Below are 26,095 nucleotides of genomic sequence, written 5' to 3' on the forward strand. Positions count from 1 at the left end.
AAATATTGTAATTTTTCTGTGAAACTATCCTACATTCATAAAATATATGAAATAGTAACAAATCTTTGTATATACAAAAACCTCTACTTTTAGTATGTAATAAGAATCACAACAGAACTAGAAAATTCCATTTTCTCTAAATTTTCTCGATATTGCTTGCATAGTAAACCAACTTTCATTTTGTTATGAAATGGTCCATTGAAGTTCATCAGTGACATTTGACAAACGACTGCTAAAAATATTTAATAAATTGCAACTGCCATTTACAAGATTATAATTCTCCTTAACATAAATATCATTTTTAAGACTGGTGATATATAAGCACAATCACAAAGTGATATTATCACAAAGTTTTAGAATACTATACACTTTCATAGTTATTTATGACTTTCCTTAATGTGCTGTAATAGCGTTTTCAGTATGAAAGTATTCATGGACCATTTACATGTATTGTTTATTTTAAATATCTAATCTTTCCAAGCAAACATAGTTGTACATACTGGCACTTCAGGTTTCTTTACTTTTAGCCTCAGACAGAACTGTATTATTTAGGCCACTATTTCCAGAAGCACCAGTGAATTTATCAAAGAATATGCGAATTTGGTGTTTATGTTAGATACATGATACCTGTCAACTAAAAAACCAGCCAAAATTTTCCCACTGACATTCTGAACAGTTTTCTGTTGAAATACTGCTGTTTATCCTTTATATTTTGTTTGACAGTGTCTCATCTAGACACATAACTAAGCTCTTATCATAGTCTGATAACACAGTTATGACAGACTAGGCATTGCTTACTTATTTGTTGTTAGCATTTTGTAAAATAAAATTGTTTTTAAATCACTACTATCTAAAAGTTTTTAAAAGGTGAAGTTTAAGACCTAGCATAGGTCATAAATAGAAATTTAAATCAATTGTTCGATGAAAACCATGAAAAAACAGTTAACTATTGTTTTTGTAAAACAGCCAGCACAATACAGCTTCAGAATTCGCTATAATCTCATTTTTCATTTACAATTACAATTAAAAGAATCATATTATCTAGTGTTACTGCACTCCATACACTTCTGCTTCCTTCCACTTGAATCTTAATGCTAATATGTTTAGTTTATAATATTAACTTTACGATTTTATTCATTTGTGGTAAACTGATGTCGACACAAGAACATTACATCACTACTCTTTTGTTACTTAAGATTGTTCAAAGTTACAGACCCACATCAGATATACTGTGACTGTTTATATGTAACATTTCTTTATGTTCACCAGAAATTCAGGGATTCAGACTGCATTGGACACAGCCAAATGTTAACCTTAGATTTACAAAACTATTAGAGGACTCAAACAAAGGAGCTCTATCCATCGATTATATGTACGACTGATAACAAAACTGCATGGCATTATTGATTTACATTCAGGTAAAAATAGCTCCTAACAGTACTTGAGTGATGAACATTTAAATTTTTCACACTGATAGAAACCTAGTTTTTCATTGATGAATGAAGATACTGCATTTTTAATCCTGTTTGCTGTTTTTTTTCTAATTTTGATATTTCAGCTCTCTCACACACTCACCAGTCAGTTCGAGGAAAAATAGTGAAGCCACACTACAGTATTCCCAGGCATACAGTTTGTTTTAATTGTATTTGTTTTAAAAAATTTCTGTAAGGAAATTGTACTTAGCAGCGATCTAGAGGAAGCAGAATCTTCATTAAACTGAGGGGTGAAGTTAACAAATTCCTTGTGAGCAGGGTCTTAAAGTCAATATCACAAAGTGATAGTGGAGGTCAAAGCAGTCAACTTGTGCCACAGATGTAAAGAAAATATTTGTGAAATTTCTTATACAGACAATAAAGACTGCAAATTTCTTGGTCTACACTTGGGTGGAAATCTTTGACCAGGAAACCACATTAATTCTGTGTCCAGGAAAATGAGCAGTGTCTTCTACTTGCTTAGTCAACTGTCCAAAACTGTATGTAACAAACGCTGAAAACAATATACTGTAAGGCAGTTTTCCCATTTCTATGTTATTGGGTAGAGCAGTGGGTGTGTGCTGCTGATTCACTCTTGAATAGAGCCCCGGTGCTACAAAAGGAAGCTGTTAGGCTGATGCATGATCTGGGCAAATGGAGATAATTCCTAATGTTCTTATCAAAAATAAACATCTCACTGTATACTCATTGTCTACAAATGGACTGAGCACATTTTTTTAAGCTGTCAGGATGACATACCTAAATGTTATAATGGACATAACAACAAATCAAGAAATAAGCATAGTCATAGCAGACAGAATTAATTTACAAGTAACAGACCACAGTCCATATATAAGTGGCTCAATGTAGTATAATAAAATTACCCAAATTAAATTCTTTTCTTTTAAATAAATGTGTGTATTAACTGAAAGAATTCTTGTCTGCTTGTCTGTCTTTAAGACAAGACAGAAGACACTTGATATTGCAACTGCAATTAAAATGTCCTGGAAAGAAAATTGTGAAAGACATTACAAAGGCTGCCCACAGGGCTCTGTTTGTGGTCAAGAGTTCTAGGTGTTGGGACCAGTCATTACTGAACCAGTTTCAGAGCATAACAAACACTAGAGGCCACAATACCTATACATATGATATGTTAATTGTAGTATCTGCTAACACAAGGGCTAAACTAGAGGAAAAACGGCAGGGAAGTTTTTGAAAGACTAATTTACTGGTGCATAACTAACGACAGCAGTGTAGAAAACAGTATACATTTTTGTTATTTTACTAAAGGAACTTTATCAAAAACGAGAAATTCCACAATCAGCATAAATGACCAACCCGTGAAAATAAATAGGAAATAAAATCGATGAAAAGCAAAACATTCATAAACTGAAATATACTCTGTCCCGACAGGTCTCAAATGCCCCAAACATTCATGCACATGTAGAAATCGTCTGCCAGAGAGAAATTAAAATCCTAATAAAATAGCAAATATATCATGGACAGCTGTTGCTAGTTGTCATGTAGATGAAGTGTCAAGAAGTTCACCTCTTTGAGGACCAGATATTTTCCATCCAAAAAGTTACATTGGTGTATAAATTATTAAATTCTGTCTTTTATATTGAAAAAATAAAATAAATATCAAATTATAGCATAAACTGAAATTTTCCTACTTTATCTTCATCTATAGAAAGCTTTCTGAACAAAACTTAAACACAAAACAAAAAATTCTGAAAAAAGTTTTGTGAAATCATTTGTCCACAAGTAAAAAATAAAATAGATTTGGGAAACATTCGAGGTATCTCATACACTGTACATGATTCTGAGCATCATTCAAATGCATGGCAATTTTTTTAGTTATTTAATTTCTTATTTTTAGAGAAATCATTTCACAAAACATTTTCTGTTTATTTTTCCAAATTTTTATATCTTTTTCCATTTTACAAGACTATTAAAGCTAAATCAAATGGATCATGAAACAACTTACTGCATAATTTACAAAATGCTGAATAAAATACAAAAATCAAAATAAGTAATCAAATAATAAACAATTAAATAATGTAAAAGTATATTCAGTTACATAATAGTGTACAATGAAATATCATAAACTACTGTCAAGAGCATGTATGCTGTATGCAAGAAGTTTGTGACCAGGAGACTTCAACTTAGATTTGATAATCTGATTCTTATGATTAAAATTTATCAATCCTGCTGGAAGAATATTAAGTATGAAGCTTACATAGTTGTATATAACTGTTTGTACCAAAATTAAGGTAGTATTATCTAATTTCAGTACCCACAAGAGGGTATGTAACAGGAATGACAATATTAGATTCTGGAAACATTTTAGTAATGACCTGGATGTAGTTTGCAAACAGACACGACAATAGTTCTAACTGCCCTATTTTTCTTTTATGATGCTCTTTCAGACTGCAGAGGGTTGCCACAAAATACCATGCTCTAGGTGATGATACAATGAAATTAATTGATGTAAACAAGGTTCCATTGTCAGTAAATGTGGAGATTAGTCTTTTGGTTTAAATAACATTTCTTCTCAAAATGATATAATCAACAGTATTTCCTCTCTATCTTTAGTCCTAAGAGTTTGAAATTTTCAATATCACTGATTATTACCTCTATGTTATAACAACATTTATCTTTTATGACTGTTCTATGTTAAAAATTTATGTTCTCTGCATAGCTTTAGTTATACAACAATCAGCCCCATGTAAGCTGTGAGTTGGTGTTTCTCACTAACCTGTATACTTAATCATTTATATAGGAATCGACAACTTTAACTGTGACAATAGTGACATTTTCTTTTTTTCTTTTTCCCATGAGTCTTCTGACTGATTAGATGAAACTCACCACAGTTCCTTTTATACGCCAATCTGTCCATCCCGAAGTATAGCTTACACCAGACGTCAGCACTGTACATATTCCAATGTCTGTTTCCCCCAATTTTGTTTGTATTCTTTGGCTCACTCTAGGGCTATGAAAGTAATTATGTAATATGTTAAAATATGACTATTATTATTAATTGTTCTCATAGGGCTTTCTGCTACTATGAAGCTGTATATGAAGAAATTAATTTTTTACTGTGGTACTATTTCCCAGTCCTTTGATTCGAAAATATCTTGCCTGGTTCTGGTTGTAGGATTCGAGATTCTTTCACTGGAGAATCAATCCAATATTAACAGTCACAAAACTAATTTATAATTCCAGAATGAGATTTTCACTCTGCAGCGGAGTGTGCGCTGATATGAAACTTCCTGGCAGATTAAAACTGTGTGCCTGACCGAGACTCGAACTCGGGACCATTGCCTTTCGTGGCCAATATTTTTATATATATGACAGTATTTTGGTACATATTATACTAAAGTTAGGTAGATTTCACTAAAATCTTCTAGAAAAGCGTTTATATAATTGGAGATAGGTCTGCTGTAATTAAAAGAGTTCCTGAACATATAAATTCTCAAATCTAATTTTAGCAGAGAGTACACTACTAAATATAATTTGCAGGGCCAGTAACATTGTATTACACATTAGATTAACAGTGACATTATTAATAGTCAAGAAAAATTATTTGTCATGTCATGTACTGAATTTACCTACTAGTCACTTGACTGATGACGCAGTGATTGTGAGAGAAACTGCAATAGTTTCCATATAAGACTGATTAACATCGAGAATAAACGTTTCTATTACGATTACTTGAAAGTAACTGATAATGTGAAAATGACTGATAACAGGAAAGTGTATCTGTTTCAGAGATACCGGTAGCCTTTATGCGCTGATGATCTACTTATTAAGTGAAATGTCTGATAGGTAACTCAGCTAAATATGAAGGCAGGTAATTTGTTTCCTCTTGATATCTCATGGGTATCTAAGTGAAATTAAATACTTAAGAAATAAAATATAAACTGAAAAATGGGCATCTTGAATGCTTGCATAATTTCATAAATTATACCGGAATTTGAAGGTAAACGCTAATGTATTGTGCTTCTTTATTTTCCAGCGATAGTGGCCGGATGCAGCGCGGCAGCCATCGTTGGTATAATTGCCATAGGGATTAGCTGGTACCGGTGAGTGGCGCTTTCCATTTTTTTTTTTTTTTCATTATGTCATGCATGCGTAAACTTCAGTAAATTCGTAATGAGAAGAAAAGAAATCATTCTATTCGCAAAGCTGACAAAAAAGTCATAGCATGACCTACAATGTAAGTTTTGTCGGATTTTGTATTAGTGGCATTCTTCGTATAGCGGTGTGAGTTACAAAACCGCTACCAGATGGCAGGAGCGCCGTATCAGTTCAACCTGTTGCCGAGAGATGGCAGGCAAGTGAATGTAGCATCGCGGCGCAGTTCAGCTGCGTTGCTAGGCAACGTTTTCGCCATGCGCAGCGTACTTTCCATGTTAGCGTCAGACATTCCACGAAAGCAATGAAAACATTAGAAAAGTGTAACACACATTCGTGATGACGTCACTGAAAAGAATTAGTTCTAAGGCCAACTTATACCATCCCTTAAATAGAATTGCGAATAGATGTTTTCATCTTACCATACCAATTTTTATTTACTTAGGGAAAATGCCTTTTCAATGATATTAAATTACTATTTTGAATACAGTTTTGTTGGTTATTGCATGATGAAACCTTAATGTTTACAATTAAACTTCGGATTTCCATTTATTACACAATTGGCAATTTCTGCACTTATTTTCAGACTTATTTCAAGTAACATCTATCGAATTTTCGTGTGAGAAGTAAACTGAATTGAATTTTGGCACACAGATGTCTGACGAACTTTTAATTGTGATATCTGTCGGTAGCGTAAGGCAAGAAACTGGTTCAAGGCGGTGTGGCTTACATTTCGGGACTTGCTTGAATTATTGGGCGAGGCGGAAACATTCCTTGCTTTATTTCAGCCTTAAATGCCGTTAATGTGCCATTACTTCAACTATGACAAACTGCACGCAAGCCTTAGACAATATACGGCAGAACCATCAACCCAGGAAGTAGCTGTTCGTTAGTTATTAGCCTTCTAGAAAAGCGAGAGTAAAAGAAACATACAGGTTATTTACATTTCTGGAAGCTTTTCAGCATTCGGAAGGTTTACACAGTCTACAAAACTCTCGTGCGAGTTGCAGTTACTACTTTTGCTGATGATGAAGAAATTATTAGATTCTTCTTTAATTTTGTGGAAAATAGAAGTGAAAAAGTAGGAGAGTGTGCCATGATTACAAAGACGAAAACCAAAACAACAACAACCAGAGAAGAAACTAAGTACTTCTAGCCAGTACTTTATCGTAAATATACAAGTCACGAAGTATAGTAGCTAAGCGAAACTGTTAATTTGCACAGGCCAGCTGCAGTATCCAAACTGTTATCGCTGTTTTAACAATGTACAGTTTAAGAATGTACATGTATTATATCAACTGAAGATGGGTGAAATCCCGAAGCGCGTATTAGCATAAACAAATTTACATTTAAAAAGTGGCTCATTGCTGTATTTTTTAAGATATTAGAATATTCTTTGTCTGCTCACTCCAAATATGAAATTTTCGAAAGCATTTCCCCGTTGTTGACAGAAAGTATACTTCGTAGACAGAAAGTATATCCTCGATACTGCGTTGTTCAGGATCTGATGAACTGTTACTTTTGTACCTTTGGATAGATATCTGCATCTATATTCTGCAGACCCCTGCGAAGTGCATGGTAGAGGGTACTTCCCACTGCACAACGTAATGAGATTTGTTGCAATTCCAATGGCGTATGTTGAGCGGGAAAAACTATTTGCTTAAAAATCTCCGAACACGCTATAACTTGTCTGATCTCCTGACGATCTCTAGAGAGAGATACGTAGGAGACAGCAGTACAGCCCTAGATTTCTCACCCAACAATGATTCTTGAAACTTTATAAGTAGGCGTTCCCGTGATAATTGCCATGTAACTGCATGCGTCTGCTAGTTGAGGGTTTTCGTTTGATGTTTCATACCGTCGTATTTTGGTAATCAGTGTCGGTCTGGAGCAGAGTCAGATGTTTATCGAATGTTGAGAAATACTGCACCTGCCTGAAGCCTTGACCCATGGCTTTCAGAATATTGCGTGAGATAGTACGAGTTGGATTTCGTAACACCGATGTTTTTTTTGAGAATCCAGGAGGGTCGTTGTGGGGAAGAACGTATTGTGTTCTAGATACTTCCATTTGAGATATGAATGTGTTCTAATATTGTGCAAAAGATGAATGTAGATTACTCCTGCTACAGTTCTTGTAGACAGGTTTGACGTGAGGTCAGTTCCAACTATTGAACAAAGTTTTTTGTTGGAGAGATCTGCGGTATAGCATGCTTAAAGCAACCGCAGATTTTGTATGGCATCTGACAGGAATTCTGAAAGGTCATGATGCTTTGTTCATATTTAGCAATTACAACTATCACTCAACACCACTGACACTAATATATTTATTAAACATCCGAGCAATGGTGCGGGAATTAAACTGCGGCAGTACTCCTGGGCGAGATATTGCCACTGATATAATTGTAGATTTTTGATCTACAAGACCGTCTTTCAGATAATAACGGAACTTTTATGGTACGTTCGTTTCTGTTCATGTTAGCGAGCTATTTCATCGTTTGCACAATAAGTCGTAATGATGTGGCACGAGTCATTTTAAATTCAAATATCACTTCAATTTATAAATGCTGCACATTTACAAGTTCTTTTTTTATATGCACTTACCTGAGTTGGTAGTTCCTCCCCACCAACTTTTACACAATACAATAATAGAAATTATTCTACGGAACAGATGGAGTTGTCAAAGAGAAACTTTTTCCAGTTCGTATCAAAATTTTACTTTGTTGTCTGTTAGAAATTATATATCTCTAGATAAATGACCAAAAATTTTGCTTACATCATTGTTCACCCCTTTTGTGCTAAAGAGAACCTTAATGTGGAGTAATGACAGTCATTTTTCATTCTGACATTATACTTATATACGTCATTGTCCCTTTTGAACCGCAATGGGTTGTTTACAACAAACTCCATAAGGGTATAAATATACTGTGAAACAGTAGCCACCATTCCTAACCCCTTAAACAAATGTCTATAACAGACTGTGGATGAGCACCACATCTTATTCTTACAGGACCATTATGAGCAATTAAGACTTTCGTTCCTAAAGAGGAGTTAGCGAAGGACATTATATGACATTACTGAATGTAAATATGCAGAAAATGTCAGCTTACTGATTTGTCTCTACAAGACTCAACAGATTTTACGTCTAAATCTACATGACTACTCTTCATTTCACAGTTAAGTGCTTGGTATGGGGTTCACTGAGCTTCCTTAAAAATGCTTATCTGCCGATCCACTTTCGGACAGCACGTGGGAAAAACGAACACTTAAATCTTTACGTGCGAGCTCCGATTTCTCTTATTTCATTATCATGATCATTTCTCCCTATGTCGGTTAGTGACAGTAAAATATTTACAGATTGGGAGGAGAAAGTTGGTGGTGATTGAAATTACGTGAAAAAGATCTCGCCCTAACAAAAAACCCTTTGTTTTCATTATTCCCACTCTAATTCCCTTATCAGGTACGTGACGCTTTCTCCTGTATTTCGCGATAATACAAAGTAAGGTCCCCTTCCTTGAACTTTTTCGATGTCCTCCGTCAATCCCACCTGGTAAGGATGCCATTCGTACAGCGGTACAGTAGCTCAGGACCAACAATCGTGTTGTATACAGTCTCTTTAGCAGATTGTTGGATCTTATAACTGTAAGTGTTCTGCCAATAAAACACAGTGTTTTGTTTGCCTTCCACACAACATTATGTGGCCGTTCCGGTTTAAGTTGCTCGTAATTGTACTCCCAAGGTATTTAGTTGAATATACAGCCTTTATACTTGTGTAACACAAATGACCACACACTTTTCCTTATTCACAGACAATTGACAGTTTTCGCACTACACAGATTCCTTGTATAAGTCAGTTTTTAATTGCTTTTGATCTTCTAATGACTATACTAGACGGTAAATAACAGTAACGTCTGCAAACCATCTAAAACGGCTGCTCAGATTGTCTCCTGAACCGTTTATACAGGTTGGGAACAACAAAGGGAAACGCCGATGATTTTACGTCGATCACTACGTATTGTGACCTCTCTGACAGGAAATCACGAATCCAATCGCACGACTGAAGCGATACTCCATAGCCATGCAATTTGATTAGAAGTCTCTTGTGAGGAACGTTGTCAAAAACCTTCCGGAAATCTAGAAATATGGAATCAGTTGAGCACTCCTGTCGATAACACTCATTACTTCGTACAAATAAGGAGCTAGTTGTGTCTCACAAGAAATATAGTTTATGAATCCTTGCTGTGTATCAATAAACAGCTAATTTGAGGTAATTCGTAATGTTCGAACTTGGTGTATGTTACAAAATCTTACAGTAAATCGACGTCAGTGATATGAGTCTGTAATTCAGCCTATTACTCCTACTTCCTTTCTTGAGTGTTGTTGTATACTGTGCAACTTTCCGGTATTTTGGTATGAATTTCTCGTCGAGCGGGTGGTTGTATATGATTCTAAGTGCAAATGTACCTGAACTAAGTTGTTTTAAGAGTTCCAAAATGTGTTTTTTCCAGTGTAAATCTCACCAGTTTAGAAAACCTCAAAAGTTTCCATTCTGTTTATTGTTTTCTCATAATGTGTTACACATATCATTGGTGTAATGTGTCTCGATGTATGTGATATGCCTTTTTGAAGCTGAGAATGAGAACATTCGCAGAAAACAAGTTTACGATACCTTTAAAAACGTTGTTTTGATTTCTTCTATTCCTCTACGTGTGCTTGGCTTAGTTACGATACTAAAGTCAGCCGCAAAAATAACTACTCTGCTTGTATATTCGAGGTATGATCGTTTACACATCTGAGGAACAATAGCGGACCTAAGCTGAGCCTTGGGAACCACATATGTGATTTCTCCTCAGGCAGAAGAATCTTACATCATTGGTTTGGTTGGATAACGAAGTACAACTTTCTGCATTCTTTTGGTTAGCTATGGCATTGTCTATAGGTCGGCTATACCATCAGTTGCATGAAACCTCATTTAAACTAAGAGAATTTTGCGATTGACAGTCAAATGCCTTAGGTAGGCCGCGGAAAAAAAGCAGACGGTGCTGTTTTGTTATTTGATGCTTGCAATGCTTGTAAAATTACGTGTAAATGTCATTCTCAATTGAGCACGTGTTCTGAAATCGAAACTGTGGTTCACTAAAGATATTATTGTTGCTAAGGTAAAATGCAACTCTAGAATACATCGGCTTCTCAAAAATTTTGGAAAATGATGTCATTAGTGAAACAGATTGGTCAGTTGTACTGTTTTATCGTAAAATATTAGCATTTTTTTCTCCATCGCTTGCATTAGTTTCAATAGCTGCAGGAGCAGATTGAAAGTAATACCGAGAACGGTGATGAGGCTTTATGTTAAGATTGTCATTGTATGGTAGGTTGTCTTAAATGCTACACATCACACTTTCGCCAGTTGCCTGTGCTAGGCCGGCCTGGGTGACCGAGCGGTTCTAGGCGCTACAGCCTGGAACCGCGCGACCGCTACGGTCGCAGGTTCGAATCCTGCCTGGGGCATGGATGTGTGTGATGTTCTTATGTTAGTTAGGTTTAAGTAGTTCTAAGTTCTAGGGGACTGACGACCGCCGAAGTTAAGTCCCATAGTGCTCAGAGCCATTTTTTGCCTGTGCTGGGTGCATGCCCGATGTTTTTGTATTCAACATATGTGTTAGCAGAAAGGCTTTATTGCTGCTAACGAACTTTTCGACACAAATCTTACAACTATTAACGTCTGTAGACTGCAGAATGTCACAAGCTTCAACCGAATCTGAGATATGAGCAAAAGTTTAGGACAGATGGTGCTTTAACACTACAAATGATACGGTGCCCCATTGCAGGCGATTAATGAAGGTATATGTAATAGGTTCTCAGGTGTGTAAGTGAGTCGAAGACTTCTTGAGATATGGAATCCAGTATGTTTCCCTCGACGGCGAGTGTTCATCAGAGACAAGGGTATCGTCAGGAGTGTCCCAGGTAAGTCTGTGATAGGACGGCTGTCATTCTCTATATACATACAGTAAATGATTTGGCGGAGAAGGCAGGCAACAATCTACGGTTGTTTGCTTATGATGCTGCTGTGTACGTTAACGTGTCTAATGTGAGTGAGGAGAATACAAAACTTCTAGTTTTGATGAGTGGCACCTACCTCTAAATGTACAAAAGTGTAAGTAATGGAGATGAGCTGTAAAAAGAATCCCGTACTGTTCGAATATAGCATTAGCTCTGCGCCACTTGACACAGGTCGTCTGAATATTTATACGTAGCGTTGCAAAGCGATGTGAAATGGAGTGAGCACGTGACCTTAGTAGTAGGGAAAGCGAATGATCAACTTCGTTTTATTTGGAGAATTGTGGGAAAGTGTAGCTCGTCTTTAAAGAAGACGGCATATAGAATGCTAATGCAACCCATTCTTGAGTCATGTTGAAATGTTTGTGATTCTCCCCCCTCCCCTCCCCCCTCTCAGCTCGGATTAAAGGAAGATATCGGAGTGATTTAGAGACGAGCTGCTAGTTTTATTGCTGGTAAGTTCGAACAACACGTAAGTGTTACGGCATGCTTTGGAAATTCAAATGGGAGTTCCTGGAGGGAAGGCTACACTATTTTCGAGGAACACAATTGAGACAATTTAGAGAACCGGCATTTGATGCTGACTGCAGAACGATTCTACTGGTTTCAACATACATTGCGCTTAAGGATCACAAGGATCAGCTTAGAGAAATTACGCCTCATAAAGAGGCGTATTGGCAGTCGTTTCTTCCTCGCTCTATTTGCGAGTGGGACAGGAAAGGAGATGGCTAATATAGGTGTGGGGTATACTCTGCCACACATCGTACGGTAGACTACGGAATATCTATGTATATGTAGATATAGATTTATTAAAAATTAAGACTTGATTCAACTGTAAAAGAAGTTCAGTCAAATACAAAACTGAATGCCACCTGGTAGCTATGTCTCGCTTTACTCGTAGTTTGAAGTCTGATTCTTTTCATAGTCACTTCCTGCTACTTTGTGTGAAACAACATTACATTCTTTTTCACGGTTGTGGTTAGCGCATACACTTCGTCTCCTTCTTCCCTACCAAACTAAATAATGTCGGCAACAGACGGAATGAAGTTTTCTTCCAACACTGTTTTCATTCCTTCAAGCACACTTGCATCAGTACCCAGTGCTAGTATTCCGTTACTGTCTTTATTTCCCATTCGCCTATTTAAGAGTGTAAGGATGTGCTCTAAATTAAAGCGCCCATGTCTGCTTCTGACACCGCACACACATAAATTAATCTCCAGAATAATTAACAGTAACTCTCACATTTGAACTACATTGCGACCGTTCCGATAAGTGTCATGAACGTCAAAACTGTCCAATATATTGGTCGAAAATATTGATCGTCTCTTGGTCACGTACGAATAGTTGCTGTTCTCGTGTTACAGTTGTATTGTTATGTTTAAACTGTTTCAGCACTGTCGTATGCCAACTCTCCCAATCCGCTTCTCTCACCAGTTCGCAGACACGTGACGCGTTGGAGCTGGCTAATTGCCTGCCGTGACGTCATTGGCAGCTTGCTGGTCTCTTTAATTCGTCGTTAGGGCTCGCAACGAAAATGCGCGTAGCCTTGTCCACAGGGTGGACACGACCGTGCTCCAGCTACGCTATGCAAATTGCTGCTGACACCGCAGCGAATGAGCCTGTCTGCAACCCGTGGAAACAATTAGCTGTACATGACAGCTCTGCATGCTGTGTTTATGTGTGTGTGTATGTGTGTGTGTGTGTGTGCGCGTACGTGTGGTGAAATGGGTGCGCGGTCGAGTCAAATGCATTCGGCAGGGATTTTGTTTATATTCCTGACAGGTGAAAAAGAGCCACTGCTGTATATTCTGCGTTTTCATGTAATTTCCACTGACATTGCCCTTCACAAAAGCCTCTCCGGTTCCTACCGTAAGTAAATTGCACGTCCTCATTTCATATTCCACATTTCGCTGCAGCAAAATACAACGAAAATGAATTTTTCTTGAAAAAGTATCCAAACGCTAATTGAACAGTTTACATGTCTTAGTACAAAGTTTCATGTGCGACGAACTCACCAGTTTTCTGATATCCGGTACGCTTTGGTTGTGTACGAGGTGTGATCAGAACGTAACCGTAATGTTTGTTTTCTTCAATAATCCTTATTTATTCATCAACAATAAATTTATCCCCTTCAAAGTAATCCCGTCAGATATAACACATGTGCGGGCAGCGCTTTTTTCCAGTCTTGAAAGCACTTCTGAAACTCATTTTTCGTTATGGCCTTCTGCTAATTCAACGATTCTGGTTTCATCTCATCACTGATGGCGAAACGACATCCTTTTATGATTCTCTTCAGCTTCGGGAATAGAAATAAGTCGCAGGAGGCCATTTCCGGCCAATAAGGTGGCCGGGGCATCATAACGGTTTTATTTTTTACCAAAAAATCACGAACAAGCATTGATGTGTGAACGGGAATATTATTGTGACGCAATTTCCACGATTGGTTTTGCCACTGTTCTGGTCGTTTCCTTCGGACTGCTTCACACAGTCGGCGCATTACTTCCAGCTAATATTCGTTATTGGCCACACGACCATAAGGAAGGAATTCATGATGCACTCATTGCAATCGAAGAAAACAGTGAGGAAAACTTTCACATGCGATAGAACCTGTCGAATTTTTTTCGGTCTTGGGGCGGTTTTCGGGCTCTTTTCATTGGGACGATCGGGCCTTTTTTTCGATGTCGTACTAGTATAACCTTATTCCGTCACCTGTTATAACCTTCTTTAGAAATTCTTGATCACTGTCGACTTCATTCAGCATCTTCTGAGTGCTGTCTACGTGCGGTGGTTTTGAGTCGAATTTCAGTTTCGCAACAAACTTAGCTGCTAAACGTTTCGTGCGATATCATCATAAACCTCTTGAATCGGCGATTTTCCAGAGCCATTTTATTTACTTCTTCCACACTGTAATTGATGTACTGGCGCGTCCAGGGAGGCCATCATCTTCAACGTGTTCTCGACCCTCTTTGACACGTTTACACCACTCGTATATTCTTGTCTTACACACAGTAGATTCACCTGAATCCACAGTCAACGTCTCGAATGATGTGCGGCATTTTATAGCATTTTTCAAGCATAATTTAATGGAAATTCTTTGATCCATCTTTTTCTCCGAGCCGGCTGGAGTGTCCGAGCGGTTCTAGGCGCTACAGTCTGGAACCGCGCGACCGCTACGGTCGCAGGTTCGAATCCTACCTCGGGCATGGATGTGGGTCATGTGCTTAGATTAGTTAGGTTTAAGTAGTTCTAAGTTCTAGGGTACTGATGACTTCAGCAATTAAGTCCCATAGTGCTCAGAGCCATTTCAACCATTTTGTCTCCGAGTACTCGAAAACACGTTTAACATTTTCAACTATCAGCAATAAACTAAATATTCAAAACAGCAGAAAATTCAAAAATACAGCAGGAACAGATGTATCTACAAGATGTAAAAATGTCCTGAAAATGGGATATTTAGAGCCCACGAAATTAAAAAAAAATCCGTCACTTTTTTTATCACACCTCGTACACGATTGGTCCTGAGTCACTGAAAAGCTGGATGAGGAGCAATATTAGCCCTTTCACTTGTAGACGGCGCTTTTGTGTACTCTTGTTGCCATACCACGAACTGGCAGCAGCAGATCGCGGCGGTCCCATCTTCCAGTGTTCTCGCCCTCATACTGTTACGTGAGTCTTTCGTTAAGATGTTTTTATTAGATCGCTCTATCGTCTGTGTGTCTGTAGGTTGGGTAGAAATTTTGCATCTGGTTTCAAATTAACTTCCCGATGAGCTATAGAGCCAAAACTTTCAACATAGCCAGAACAGGATGGAAGTGTAATATAAACTCATTAGCTCATTTCTTGTCTGTGGCAGGGGTTACCTTGTATACTTCTGCTATTTCCCCCTTTTCCTCTTCCAGTTGCGAATGTTTCATGATAAGAACGATTGCTCCGTGTGAATTTGGATCTATCTAATTTTTACCTTTATAGTTTTTTCGGGAGATATACTGGTTGAGACAGGTGAAGAAAAACTGAAATAAATCTAAAATTACCATGTGCCTCTGTTGCAGGCTCATAAAAATTTTCTAAATCGACTGAAAAATTTTAGACACATAAAACTAAAAATCAGAAAATAATTAGTTAAATAAAAAACTGTTTTTAATAAACACGTTTTTAAAATGGACTAAAAAGTATAAAATAATTTCCCCTAGACCCACGCAGACTCCTAGCCCCATACAGATAGTCCTGAAAATATGTTCTTGTGAATTTTTAATAGCTATGACAATACCTGTAAAAGTTAAAACGAAAAACGTGAGACACATGCATTAGGTAAAACTAAGGAGTCTAGAGGATAGCTGTCATTAAGAAAACTCACTTAACAGTTGTGTGTTCCAAAACGATCAATCAGTCCAGCTGCATGTCCGAGAGACATGCCACACAACAGTTGACCTTTTGGACACGGTGCTGTATGTTTTTAAATATTTTAGCGACGACTAACATTTATAATGTGCTGAGTTTTATTCAAAAAATGTTCAAATGTGCGTGAAATCTTATGGAACTTAACTGTTAAGGTCATCAGTCCCTAAAATTATCTTAAGTACAAACACACACACCCATGCCCGACGGAGAACTCGAACCTCCTCCCGGACCAGCCGAGTTTTATTCACTTGACATCTTGTACATGGGGTTCAACTAAAAATGAACATGTTTTATTACCAAAAAATGTCCAAGGTGTGTAAATGAACAGGGTGTCAATCACCAAAATAAAGCTTATCAAATGAGACATATTCCATGTACTGCATTTTCTTACAAACTTGAAGATTACAGACTGTTGAGACTAGTTGTTTTGAAAATCAAATATTTTGTGCGATCTTTCCTTTTGAATGGTTTTTAACCATTAAAACAGAACGCCCTTCGTTACTCTCAACTAGGTATTATCACCCCTCGTGTCCAGTTTCACAATCGCCTATAGGTACTTAATGTCAGTTTTACTGTTGAGAACGCCCTGTAATGGATTAACATTTCCGATTTACAACTGAACTGTGAGACATCTTAGCTTCCCGACTGTTTGAGAGCTAATCTTATGAATTTTTTTCACAGTTTTTCAAGTAATGCACGTTTGACAAATATTTTTAAGATTTCTTGCAAAATTTTTCTCTTTTTTATAAAATTCTATTCTACAGAATGCATTTTAATTAAGAAATCGGCACCTGAGGATGGACCTCTAACAGTGTGAAACTGGTAGTGTTTCCAATAAGAACTACCAAACAGCTAAAGCGGCTTGAAGAGTGATCATTTGCCGTGAATTCCACTTTTTGTTCAGTAAAAAAGATCTGAAGATTCTTAAATATCAGAAATGTACTTTTTTAGCTGTGACTGCCCTATGCCAGAATAGTATTTTATGAGTGTAATTTCATAAGTTAGTTTTCTTGGTTCAAGTAGTGTGTAAGTCTAGGGACCGATAACCTCAGCAGTTTGGTCCCTTTAGAATTCACACACATTTGAACATTTTGAATGTAGCTTCAATGACTCACAATTAGAGTCGGTCAACTCATACAAATGGCTGTAATACTTTCTAGAACACGCACTGGAACAATTGCTTAGGCTCGGTCTAGTTAAAGTAAGTGGCTAAGTTTGGTTCATTAATAGCATAGTTGGAAAACGCAATCGACGTACAAAGGCGACTGCTTACAAATCACTTGTACATTCCATCTTAGAATTTTGCCAAATTGTGTGGAATCCGTGTCAGACTGGACTAACAGGAGGTGCTGAAATTATACGCTGTCACTGGTTTGGTTTGACTCACGCCAGAGCCTCTAGGAAGTGTTGAGAAACCTGAGTTGGCAGATACTCGTAGACAGACAGCAATCATCCTGCGAAAGCCTACTTACAAATTGCCTGGGAGCAGCATTAGAAGAATCTGGAGATGTTTTTCATCGCCATAAGAATCGCTCCCGTGAAGAGAAGATTACATAATGCAAACAGACTTTTAAGCAGTCATTTTTCCCGCGCTCAATAACGGTTGCAGTGAGAAGTAGCTCTGAGTGGCATCATTCACTTGATAGTGGTTTGCAGAGTATATATATATGTTGATGTAAATGACCCACTGTTTGCTGTATGTTCATCACGAATGTGGAATGTGGCCGAACTATTTATAACTTGTCGACCTTTCCTACTCTATAAGACAATGAATGTGGCTCAGTTAGCACACATGAATAGTTTCCACTCTGCCTACTAAAATATCGAATTAAAATTTGCGGTGTACGTCATCTGCTCGTATTTATAACTTACATGTTGCCACATTTTGCTGGAATATAGTGTAAACAGTGTGTTAAAATCTGACTTGCTGTGATTGTACACCACAAACACCACAATCGTCTAGTTACTTTAGTCTAAGGGTCTTCAAGATTTTTGTGTAGTGCATACGGAATCAGATCATTACTACACTTTTGACGATAAAGTTCACTTCAGTTTTTGGTTGCTTGCTTTCAGTGAATGTTACGAATTCTTTTCAGCAGGTAGACAGATGTAAATTGTCAACGGAGATTAAAATTGTAAATAAACAAGTGAAAAGGGAAATGTATTACAACAAATGTATTACAACACATTAATTACGGTTTGCCTATTTTCTTTAAATTAAAAACAAAATGCTTACGCCAGAATGCAGTGGAATATCATGCAACTGTGATTATATAAAGCTCATCATTAGATATGAATTTATTTATTTATTGTTCAGCTACTTCAATCTACAGAAGATGTAGCCTCTTTAAGTTATTAAATACATTTTAAGAGGTTTTTCCATGCATCCCTGTCCGCTGCTGTCTTCTGCCAGTTGAAGCCCGCAACTTTCCTGAGTTCCTTAACCCAGCGATCAGGTGGTCTCCCTGGTGGTCTTCGTTTTCTCTGGGACTCCACTCTAAAGCTGATTTTATCCATCTTCCATCCTTCGTTCGTGCAATATGTCCTGCCCACTGCCATTTTAGAGTCTTAACCCGCTCTATAATATTTTTTACTCATGTTATTGCTCTAATGTCTTCATTTTTCTGTTGATCTTTCTTAGTTAGACCTAATATTGACCTTTCTATAGCTCTCTGAGCAGTTCTAAGTTTCCTTTTGAAAAATTCGTTTAAAGTCCAAGTTTCACAGCCGTACGTTAAAACCGGTAGGATCACTGACCAAAAACTGTCTTCTTTAAGTAGACTGGCATGTTAGATTCGAAAACTGTTGCATTCCTTCAGTAAGCCCTAGTTTAATTCGACGAAAAATTTCAGGTTTCAAATCTCCTTTTGTGTCAATTAATTGCCCCAGATAAACATATTCTGTAACATTGTTTAGGATGTTGCAGTTCAGTGTTACTTGTCCTGCAGCTACCCACATATTATGCATAACCTTAGTTTTAGAGTGATTTACTTTATGTCCAACTTCCTGACAACGATCTGTTAAGTCTTTTATAGGGTTCAAATGGTTCTGAGCACTATGGGACTCAACTGCTGTGGTCATCAGTCCCCTAGAACTTAGAACCACTTAAACCTAACATCACACACATCCATGCCCGAGGCAGGATTCAAACCTGCGACCGTAGCAGTCGCACGGTTCCGAACTGCGCGCCTAGATCTTTTATTATAGGGGACTGCATTTTCATCTTACTGTTAGCTAGGACCACTATATCGTCAGCAAATCTCAGATTGGTGATCCTTTTACTATTTATCCTTATTGCTCTGTGGTTCCAAATAATTTTGGACGTAGCCATCTCGAGAACTGGTATAAATGACTTCGGGGATATAGGATCGCCCTGCTTTACTCCTTTTCCAACGGGAAATTCGCACTTGTTTTTTCCTATATTGATAGATGCTACAGAAGTGTCATAAATGATGCACAATATGTTTCTATATTTCGTTTCCACTCCTTGCTCGGCCAGCGCTTATATGACTGCAGTATGACTGACAGAATCAGAATTAAAAATTCATATTTCAGCTTATATAAGTATGACAATAGCCATCATTTTGAAGGACTATTGACACATAATCTGATGATAACAGTCCGCAGATACGCATAATTTACGGTAAAATGAACTTGAATAAAAGCGCAAACGGCAGTTGTGGTATGATTTAATCACAACAGTTAACAGTTTCGGTGCGTTAAAGCAGCATCTTCAGGTGGTTCGTAGTGTCACGTGAGTTAGCGCACGGTGATGCCTTCAACGTTCGTTGTCACAGAACCCAACCCCATGAAGAGCGGAAGTCATCACCAAATAATAATCGGCAGAGCATCAGGGGGAATAGTGATGGCAATGAGGCACCTACTGACACCTCCTGTATGTTAGGCATAATTTACATTTACTGTTAAGAGATTAAGTCTGACCTAGACAGTTATTTCCTTGTAGAAGATTAACCAGTGAAAACTGTTCTTATTGTCTGCCTGCAGCTATAATTCACGGAAAAAGCACGTCGAAACAAGTTTTTACCAACGCACTTTATCCCTTTCTGTGCAAGAGTAAGGTTGAGTTGTAGGTAGTAGAGGTCACTTTTGTTCCTTGTGTTACATTTATGAATGCTGTCAATATTTTCAAGATGTTACTGGTTTTTCAAAGGAAACTTCGTAAGAGAGTAAAATTGTTGAGAGATTATTGTCAGTTTTCCTAAAAAGTTTCCCACATGAGGTTCGATGATAAACGCTGGATTACAGACATCCATACAGTACGTTTCTGTGCAATGAAGACTTCGTAGAATCACTCCATGAAACTATTCCTCATGGCACTGATAAACGGAAATATGCAAAGTAAGCCATTTATGTGATGCTTCCATCACCAGACCAGGATTTACACTTACAACAAATGTTGCAGAACTCAAGCGTTTGAGAAAATCTATAATACGTGATTTCCAATTCAAGCTGCGATCATTCTCCACACGCAGTTATTAAAATATTCAGTTTTCTGTATTTTCATTCCTTCGTGACCTGTTATCACTGATGACAGTATATCCTGTCTTATGCAGAACTCAATGAACTGTGCTTTATATATCTGATACCTCATTTTTTCAAACTTTTCGTTTACTACTGCTTCTGTTGTTGCACCTTATTGTCCTTGATCATGATGCCTGAATCATCAACAACAAAAAAACGCTGTTTCTGCTTTACCACTGTGAGATGGAAGGTCATTTACGTATATCAAACACAATAGTGGCCCAAGTATTGAACTTTGTGGAACAACAAAAAACCTGGAGGGCACGGCGTGATGTAAATTCTAATTCTGTTCCTCAGAGAAGTCACATGTTGGTGAATCTCCTAGCTTAAGATTTATGCACTGTCCCTTTGCTACAAAGTATTTCGTTTATGTAAATGTCACAGTATTTCACAACGTTATATGCAAAGTAAATCGTAAGACTATTTTATTTATTTATGTGTGGCTTCCGGGCGCCCTCGTAGATAGTGATGGAAATGAAATTCACCGCAGGAGAAAGTTGCAACAGTATTTCATGGGCGCTCTTCCTGTATCATGTCATGGAAATCGCGTGTATACATTTATTTCGAGTGACAGCTGCCTCTGTAAAACCATACACACACACACACACACACACACACACACACACACACACACACGTGCAGCATTTCTTTTTGCTTCTGTCTAACTTCGGTAGGTCCTATCCGATGTGACATTTTATCGCCGGAGTGAGGCCGCATGGCTTGTGACCTAGCTGTGGACTGAATGCTAACTCCGAACAAACAGGCAGAGGTAGAAAGAAAAACTTTAAATCAGTGCGTCGCTGCGAGAGTCGAGCGCAGCGAATGCACCGTTTTTTAAGGCAGGGGTTTGCACAGAGGGAGGGATGGGACACGTTGGTCCGTTTTATTTGCCCACCTGCGAGAGGCCACGTTGACAAGGTGCAATCGACGACCAATCAGCGTGTCGGAGAACTCAAAAGGGCGTTCAGTGCCTGCGCTTTTTGCATCCGTCGCATTAGCAGACTGCAAAGCTTTCAGCAAACACAAGTTGCTCTGTCTAAATAGACTCTTCCAGTGTGTATCTCTGTGCGTCAGCTGCCAACGCTAAACTGTGTTTTTGACTTTTTAGTTACTGTCTGTCTCTCTCTCTCTCTCTCTCTCTCTCTCTCTCTCTCTCTCTCTCTCTAACCAGGAAACTGGGATACGTGCACAGAAGGTATCATTACTTCATAAGTCTACCGTCATCATCATATGAAGCTGTAATAGTGTAGCTGGTTATTACTGTTTTATGTCCAAGTGCTTAACATTGCAAAGTGCTTTCGTAACCAGTTTAATTTTTTTCCGTCCGTCTCCGAAGTATCAATACTGGTGCCTCTAGAGCGAAAGCATCAGCCGTCAGGATGGGCTTTCGAAAATGGCGCTGCTGATTTCATTCCCTATTGTCGAACAAAACGAGTTTCAGTTCCCTCTGTAATCACTGTACTGTAGATCAGATGTTAAACACTAATTTCAATGGCATAGTCTGATACTGAGTCACAGGCCTCACCATATAGCGCGTGGAAATCAAGCTCTGCTAAAGTTTGATAGCTAAATACGCATCAGGAAGCGAACGTCACTACTGCAAGTAACGTGAGCACGAATCAGTACCGATGAACAAAGCCAGAATTGTTTTACATAGCAACATACAATCCAGTAGTGTTAGTTTAAGCTCAGAAAGCGAGGTTACGATTATATTCGCGAGTTGACGTAACTATGGCTTCTGTAATGAAATACGAACTGTTAGATCCAACTAGAGTACCGGGTATTTATTTCCAATAGAGCACCAACGGCCATTCCCATGTGACTGGACAATTTATGTAGAGTTAGTCTATCCATCTTGTCGTCAGTTATATTTCTGCACCATCTTGCTGCTGCTTATACACAGACTGCTACCGTTAGCCGCCTGTATTAAAGAAGCGAACTCCCCTACCTCACATGCTGCTGAGGTACAGCACTAGCTCCTAACTGAACGTCTCGATTTTTCAGCAACAGAAATTGTAAGTAAAATATTTAAAAAGTATCGTTTGTGACGAGGGTAAACCTCAGTTTTCATGCCACTGTCATTTACTAACAGCGAAAGCGAAACTGAACGTCTCCATTTCTCAGCAACAGAAATTGTAAGCAAATCATGTAAAAACTATAGTTTGTGAGGCGGTAAACCCCAGTTTTCATGCCACTATCATTTATCATCAGCGAAAGCGCTAAAATTGTCACATCAGTTGTTTGAGCAGCAAGCTCGAATGACTACTGTTGTCCTAAGTGGCTTTAAACTGTTCGTCTAGAACTCCCAGCTGCGAGAGCAGAAAAAAGGAACCAATGTTTGGTCGGAAAATATCGTTTTTTCAGGGAAAAACAAAAGCTGCAGGACATACACCAGAATTCTGGAGCAGTTTCCGTTAGCGACATTTAAATGAAACCAACTGAAATAAATCGTCTACTAGTACAGAAGCCATGCTCCGACGTCTACAAGGTACATTTGAGAGATCAGACATTAAAATTGTGTTTACTGCAAGGTTTATTTTTCCAGTTCTTTCGTGAGCGCTCATTTACCTCACAGACAGAACCGCAGAATGTAATAATTATACTATGTGCGAAGTATTATTGTTGCAATTTTGTTGAGGAGTTATTACTGAAGGAAACTATTGTGCGAAGCATGTGTCTTTAGGATAATAGGCGTTCAGCGAGGAGAATCCTCTGCACAGATGTAACACCCAAGCATGAAGCCTACACATTAACTTTGCCACAGCTAACCATCCACACATGCATATCTCGATTACAGTGCAGTTGATATATATGTCATGTAGAGATTACCGTATTTATTTTTTTCTCTGCGTTCTGCTAAAACATTGTGGTGTCACCGCCAGACACCACACTTGCTAGGTGGTAGCATTCAAATCTGTCCGTTAGTGTACGTCGGACCCGCGTGTCGCCACTAGCAGTGATTGCACACCGAGCACCGCCACTCGGCAGGTCTAGTCTAGAGAGACTCCCTAGCACTCGCCCCAGTTGGACAGCCGACTTTGCTAGCGATGGTTCACTGTCTACATACGCTCTCATTTGTCGAGACGACAGTTTACAGTTTAGCATAGCCTTCAGCTACGTCATTTTCTACGACCTAGCAAGGCGCCATATTCCGTTACTATTCTGAACAGATAATATTGTGAATCATGTACCGTCAAGAGCGACGTTCATCATTAATGGATTAAAGATAAGTATCAAAGTAATTACGTCCGCTTTCTGAATTCTAATTGCTTGTCATGTTCCAGACCTCACGTCAGTATAGTTCTTCCTTTCTCACGCCACCCAGCGTGAGCTAAAACGCGTGCATTTCGGCCTCCTCTAGTAACACGGTGTTGGCTCTTCTGCCAACAAAACAAACATACCACTAGCACATAACGCACTTACTATTTGCTTTTGAAATTGGTGAATTTACACTGTAGGACGAAAAAATACGCACCACGAAGGAATTATCCGAATGGGACGGAAACTGGTAAATGTCATGTAAATGTATAGACAAGGAAAGGATTACAGTTCAAGAAAAATTGGATGATTTATTCAAGGGAACGAGCTTTACAAATTGAGTAGGTCAAAGCGCGTTGTTATGCAAGTAGTTATTCGATTGGGAAATGATTGATATTGTTGTTGGATATCCGCCTGAGAAATACCGTTCAAAGTTACATCCAACTGGCACGTTACATCGTAAAACTACCAAGACAGTTGGAGGGCACTGCCCGTTATGTTACAAGCCTTCTCAGTTGGGAAGAGTTCCGGCCGCCTCGCTGGTCGAAGTATGGTTTGACACGCACGAAGACGAGCAGTGGAAACTCTCGCCATGTGCGGGCGCCAATTATGTCGCTGAAATGTGAGCCCAGGATGGATGCCATGGAGGGAAACAAAAAGAGGCGTAGAATGTCGTCGATGTACCACTGTGTTGTAGGGTTCCTCATAGACCGGCCAGTGTGGCCGAGCGGTTCTAGGCGCTACAGTCTGGTACTGCGCGACAGCTCCAGTCACAGGTTCGAATCCTGCCTCGGGCATGGATGTGTGTGATGTCCTTAGGTTAGTTAGGTTTAAGTAGTTCTAAGTTCTAGGGTACTGATGAGCTCAGAAGTTAAGTCCCATAGTGCTCAGAGCCATTTGAACCATTTGGTCCTTGTAGTTGAGCCTGTGGCGATGATAAACAGGTTGCTAGCCCACCGTTGTCCTGGGCGTCTCCAGACACTTCTTCGCTGGTCCTTGGGACTCAGTTCCAGTCGCTGAAGTTCGCAGCTCGTGGTCTCGCGGTCGCGTTCTCGCTTCCTGAGCACGGGGTCCCTGGTTCGATACCCAACGGGGTCAGGGATTTTCACATGCCTCGAGATGACTGGGTGTTTGTGTTGTCCTCATCCTTTCATCATCGTTCATGAAAGTGGCGACATTTGGCCGAGCAAAGGTTGGGAATTTGTACGGGCGCTGATAACAATCAAAACATCATCATCTCATCCAGTCGCTGAAGACAATTCTACTCCAGTCAATGAGGTTCCAGGCCGAATGTGCTTGGCATCACTGAAAACGGGTGTGCAGAGGTTAATGGTAGTCGGATCAAGGGGCGCCGTGAGCTCAACCTTCTTTCTGTGAGGTTCCTATTAATGGTCCTGATGGTCACTGAAGCACGTTAGATCAATGATAATGACGAATCTGGGGCTCTCTGCCTGTCTGACGCTTGCTCGGTCCTCAAGTTCTGTTGTCTGTCTAGGTGGACCGGTTCCTCCTCGATGCTGTGTTCAGCCACCGATCACCCATTCCTGCCAGCATCGCGCCTACTCAAATATGAGCGATTCGGCGGTTACGCCAACCGGCTTACGAAGGTGTATTCTGAGGCAACTTACCGAGCGAGATGGTACAGTGGTTATCAAACTGGCCTCGCTTTCGGCAGGACGACGGTTCAAAGCCGCGTTCGGCCATCCGGATTTAGATTTTCCGTGATTTCCCTAAATCGCTACAGGCAAACGCCGGGATGGTTCCTTTGAAAGGCCACGACCGATTTCCTTCCCCATCCTGGACGCAGTCCGAGCTCGTGCTCCGTCTCTAATTACCTCGATGTCAACGGGACGTTAATCCCAATCTTCCTTCATTATTTTCTGGAGTCAGATTTAGTTTTTCATTTCGAATTCCAGCATCGGTGACAGGCCTTGTCTAGTAAGCCCATTCGCGGCGTATTCGTCATCGAATTTGGAGAACGAGAAACATTGATACGTAGGAGCATTAGCCATTGTACTGATGTTTATGAACGAAATTAAAGAATGTCAGCCTATTGGTGCTGTAATGTCAGTGTACTGTACTTGTTACTGTCGTCGAGCTGAAATGCTTATTTTTAATAATTTTATCAAATTGTAATCTTATATTCTTCAAACGCATGTGGTACTATGAGGGAGCAGTAGGGTGGTGCAATTGTGTTGTTAATGATACAGTCCGGCTTTGTGGTGTTCCAAGCG

The 26,095-nt window shown here is 39.0% G+C and overlaps 1 protein-coding gene across 2 annotated transcripts in view; it reads left to right on the forward strand.

Annotated features, from left to right (window-relative positions):
• Positions 1-26,095, forward strand: part of LOC126266867 (neural proliferation differentiation and control protein 1) — a 1,079,198-nt gene that overhangs the window by 703,731 nt on the left and 349,372 nt on the right. For both annotated transcript variants that reach the window (XM_049971491.1, XM_049971490.1), the window contains exon 5: positions 5,491-5,557. In XM_049971491.1, the coding sequence (XP_049827448.1) occupies positions 5,491-5,557 (67 nt within the window). The remainder of the gene's footprint in view (positions 1-5,490; positions 5,558-26,095) is intronic.

The sequence above is a fragment of the Schistocerca gregaria genome, chromosome 4 (genome assembly GCF_023897955.1).
Source record: "Schistocerca gregaria isolate iqSchGreg1 chromosome 4, iqSchGreg1.2, whole genome shotgun sequence".
Classification (NCBI taxonomy): domain Eukaryota; kingdom Metazoa; phylum Arthropoda; class Insecta; order Orthoptera; family Acrididae; genus Schistocerca; species Schistocerca gregaria.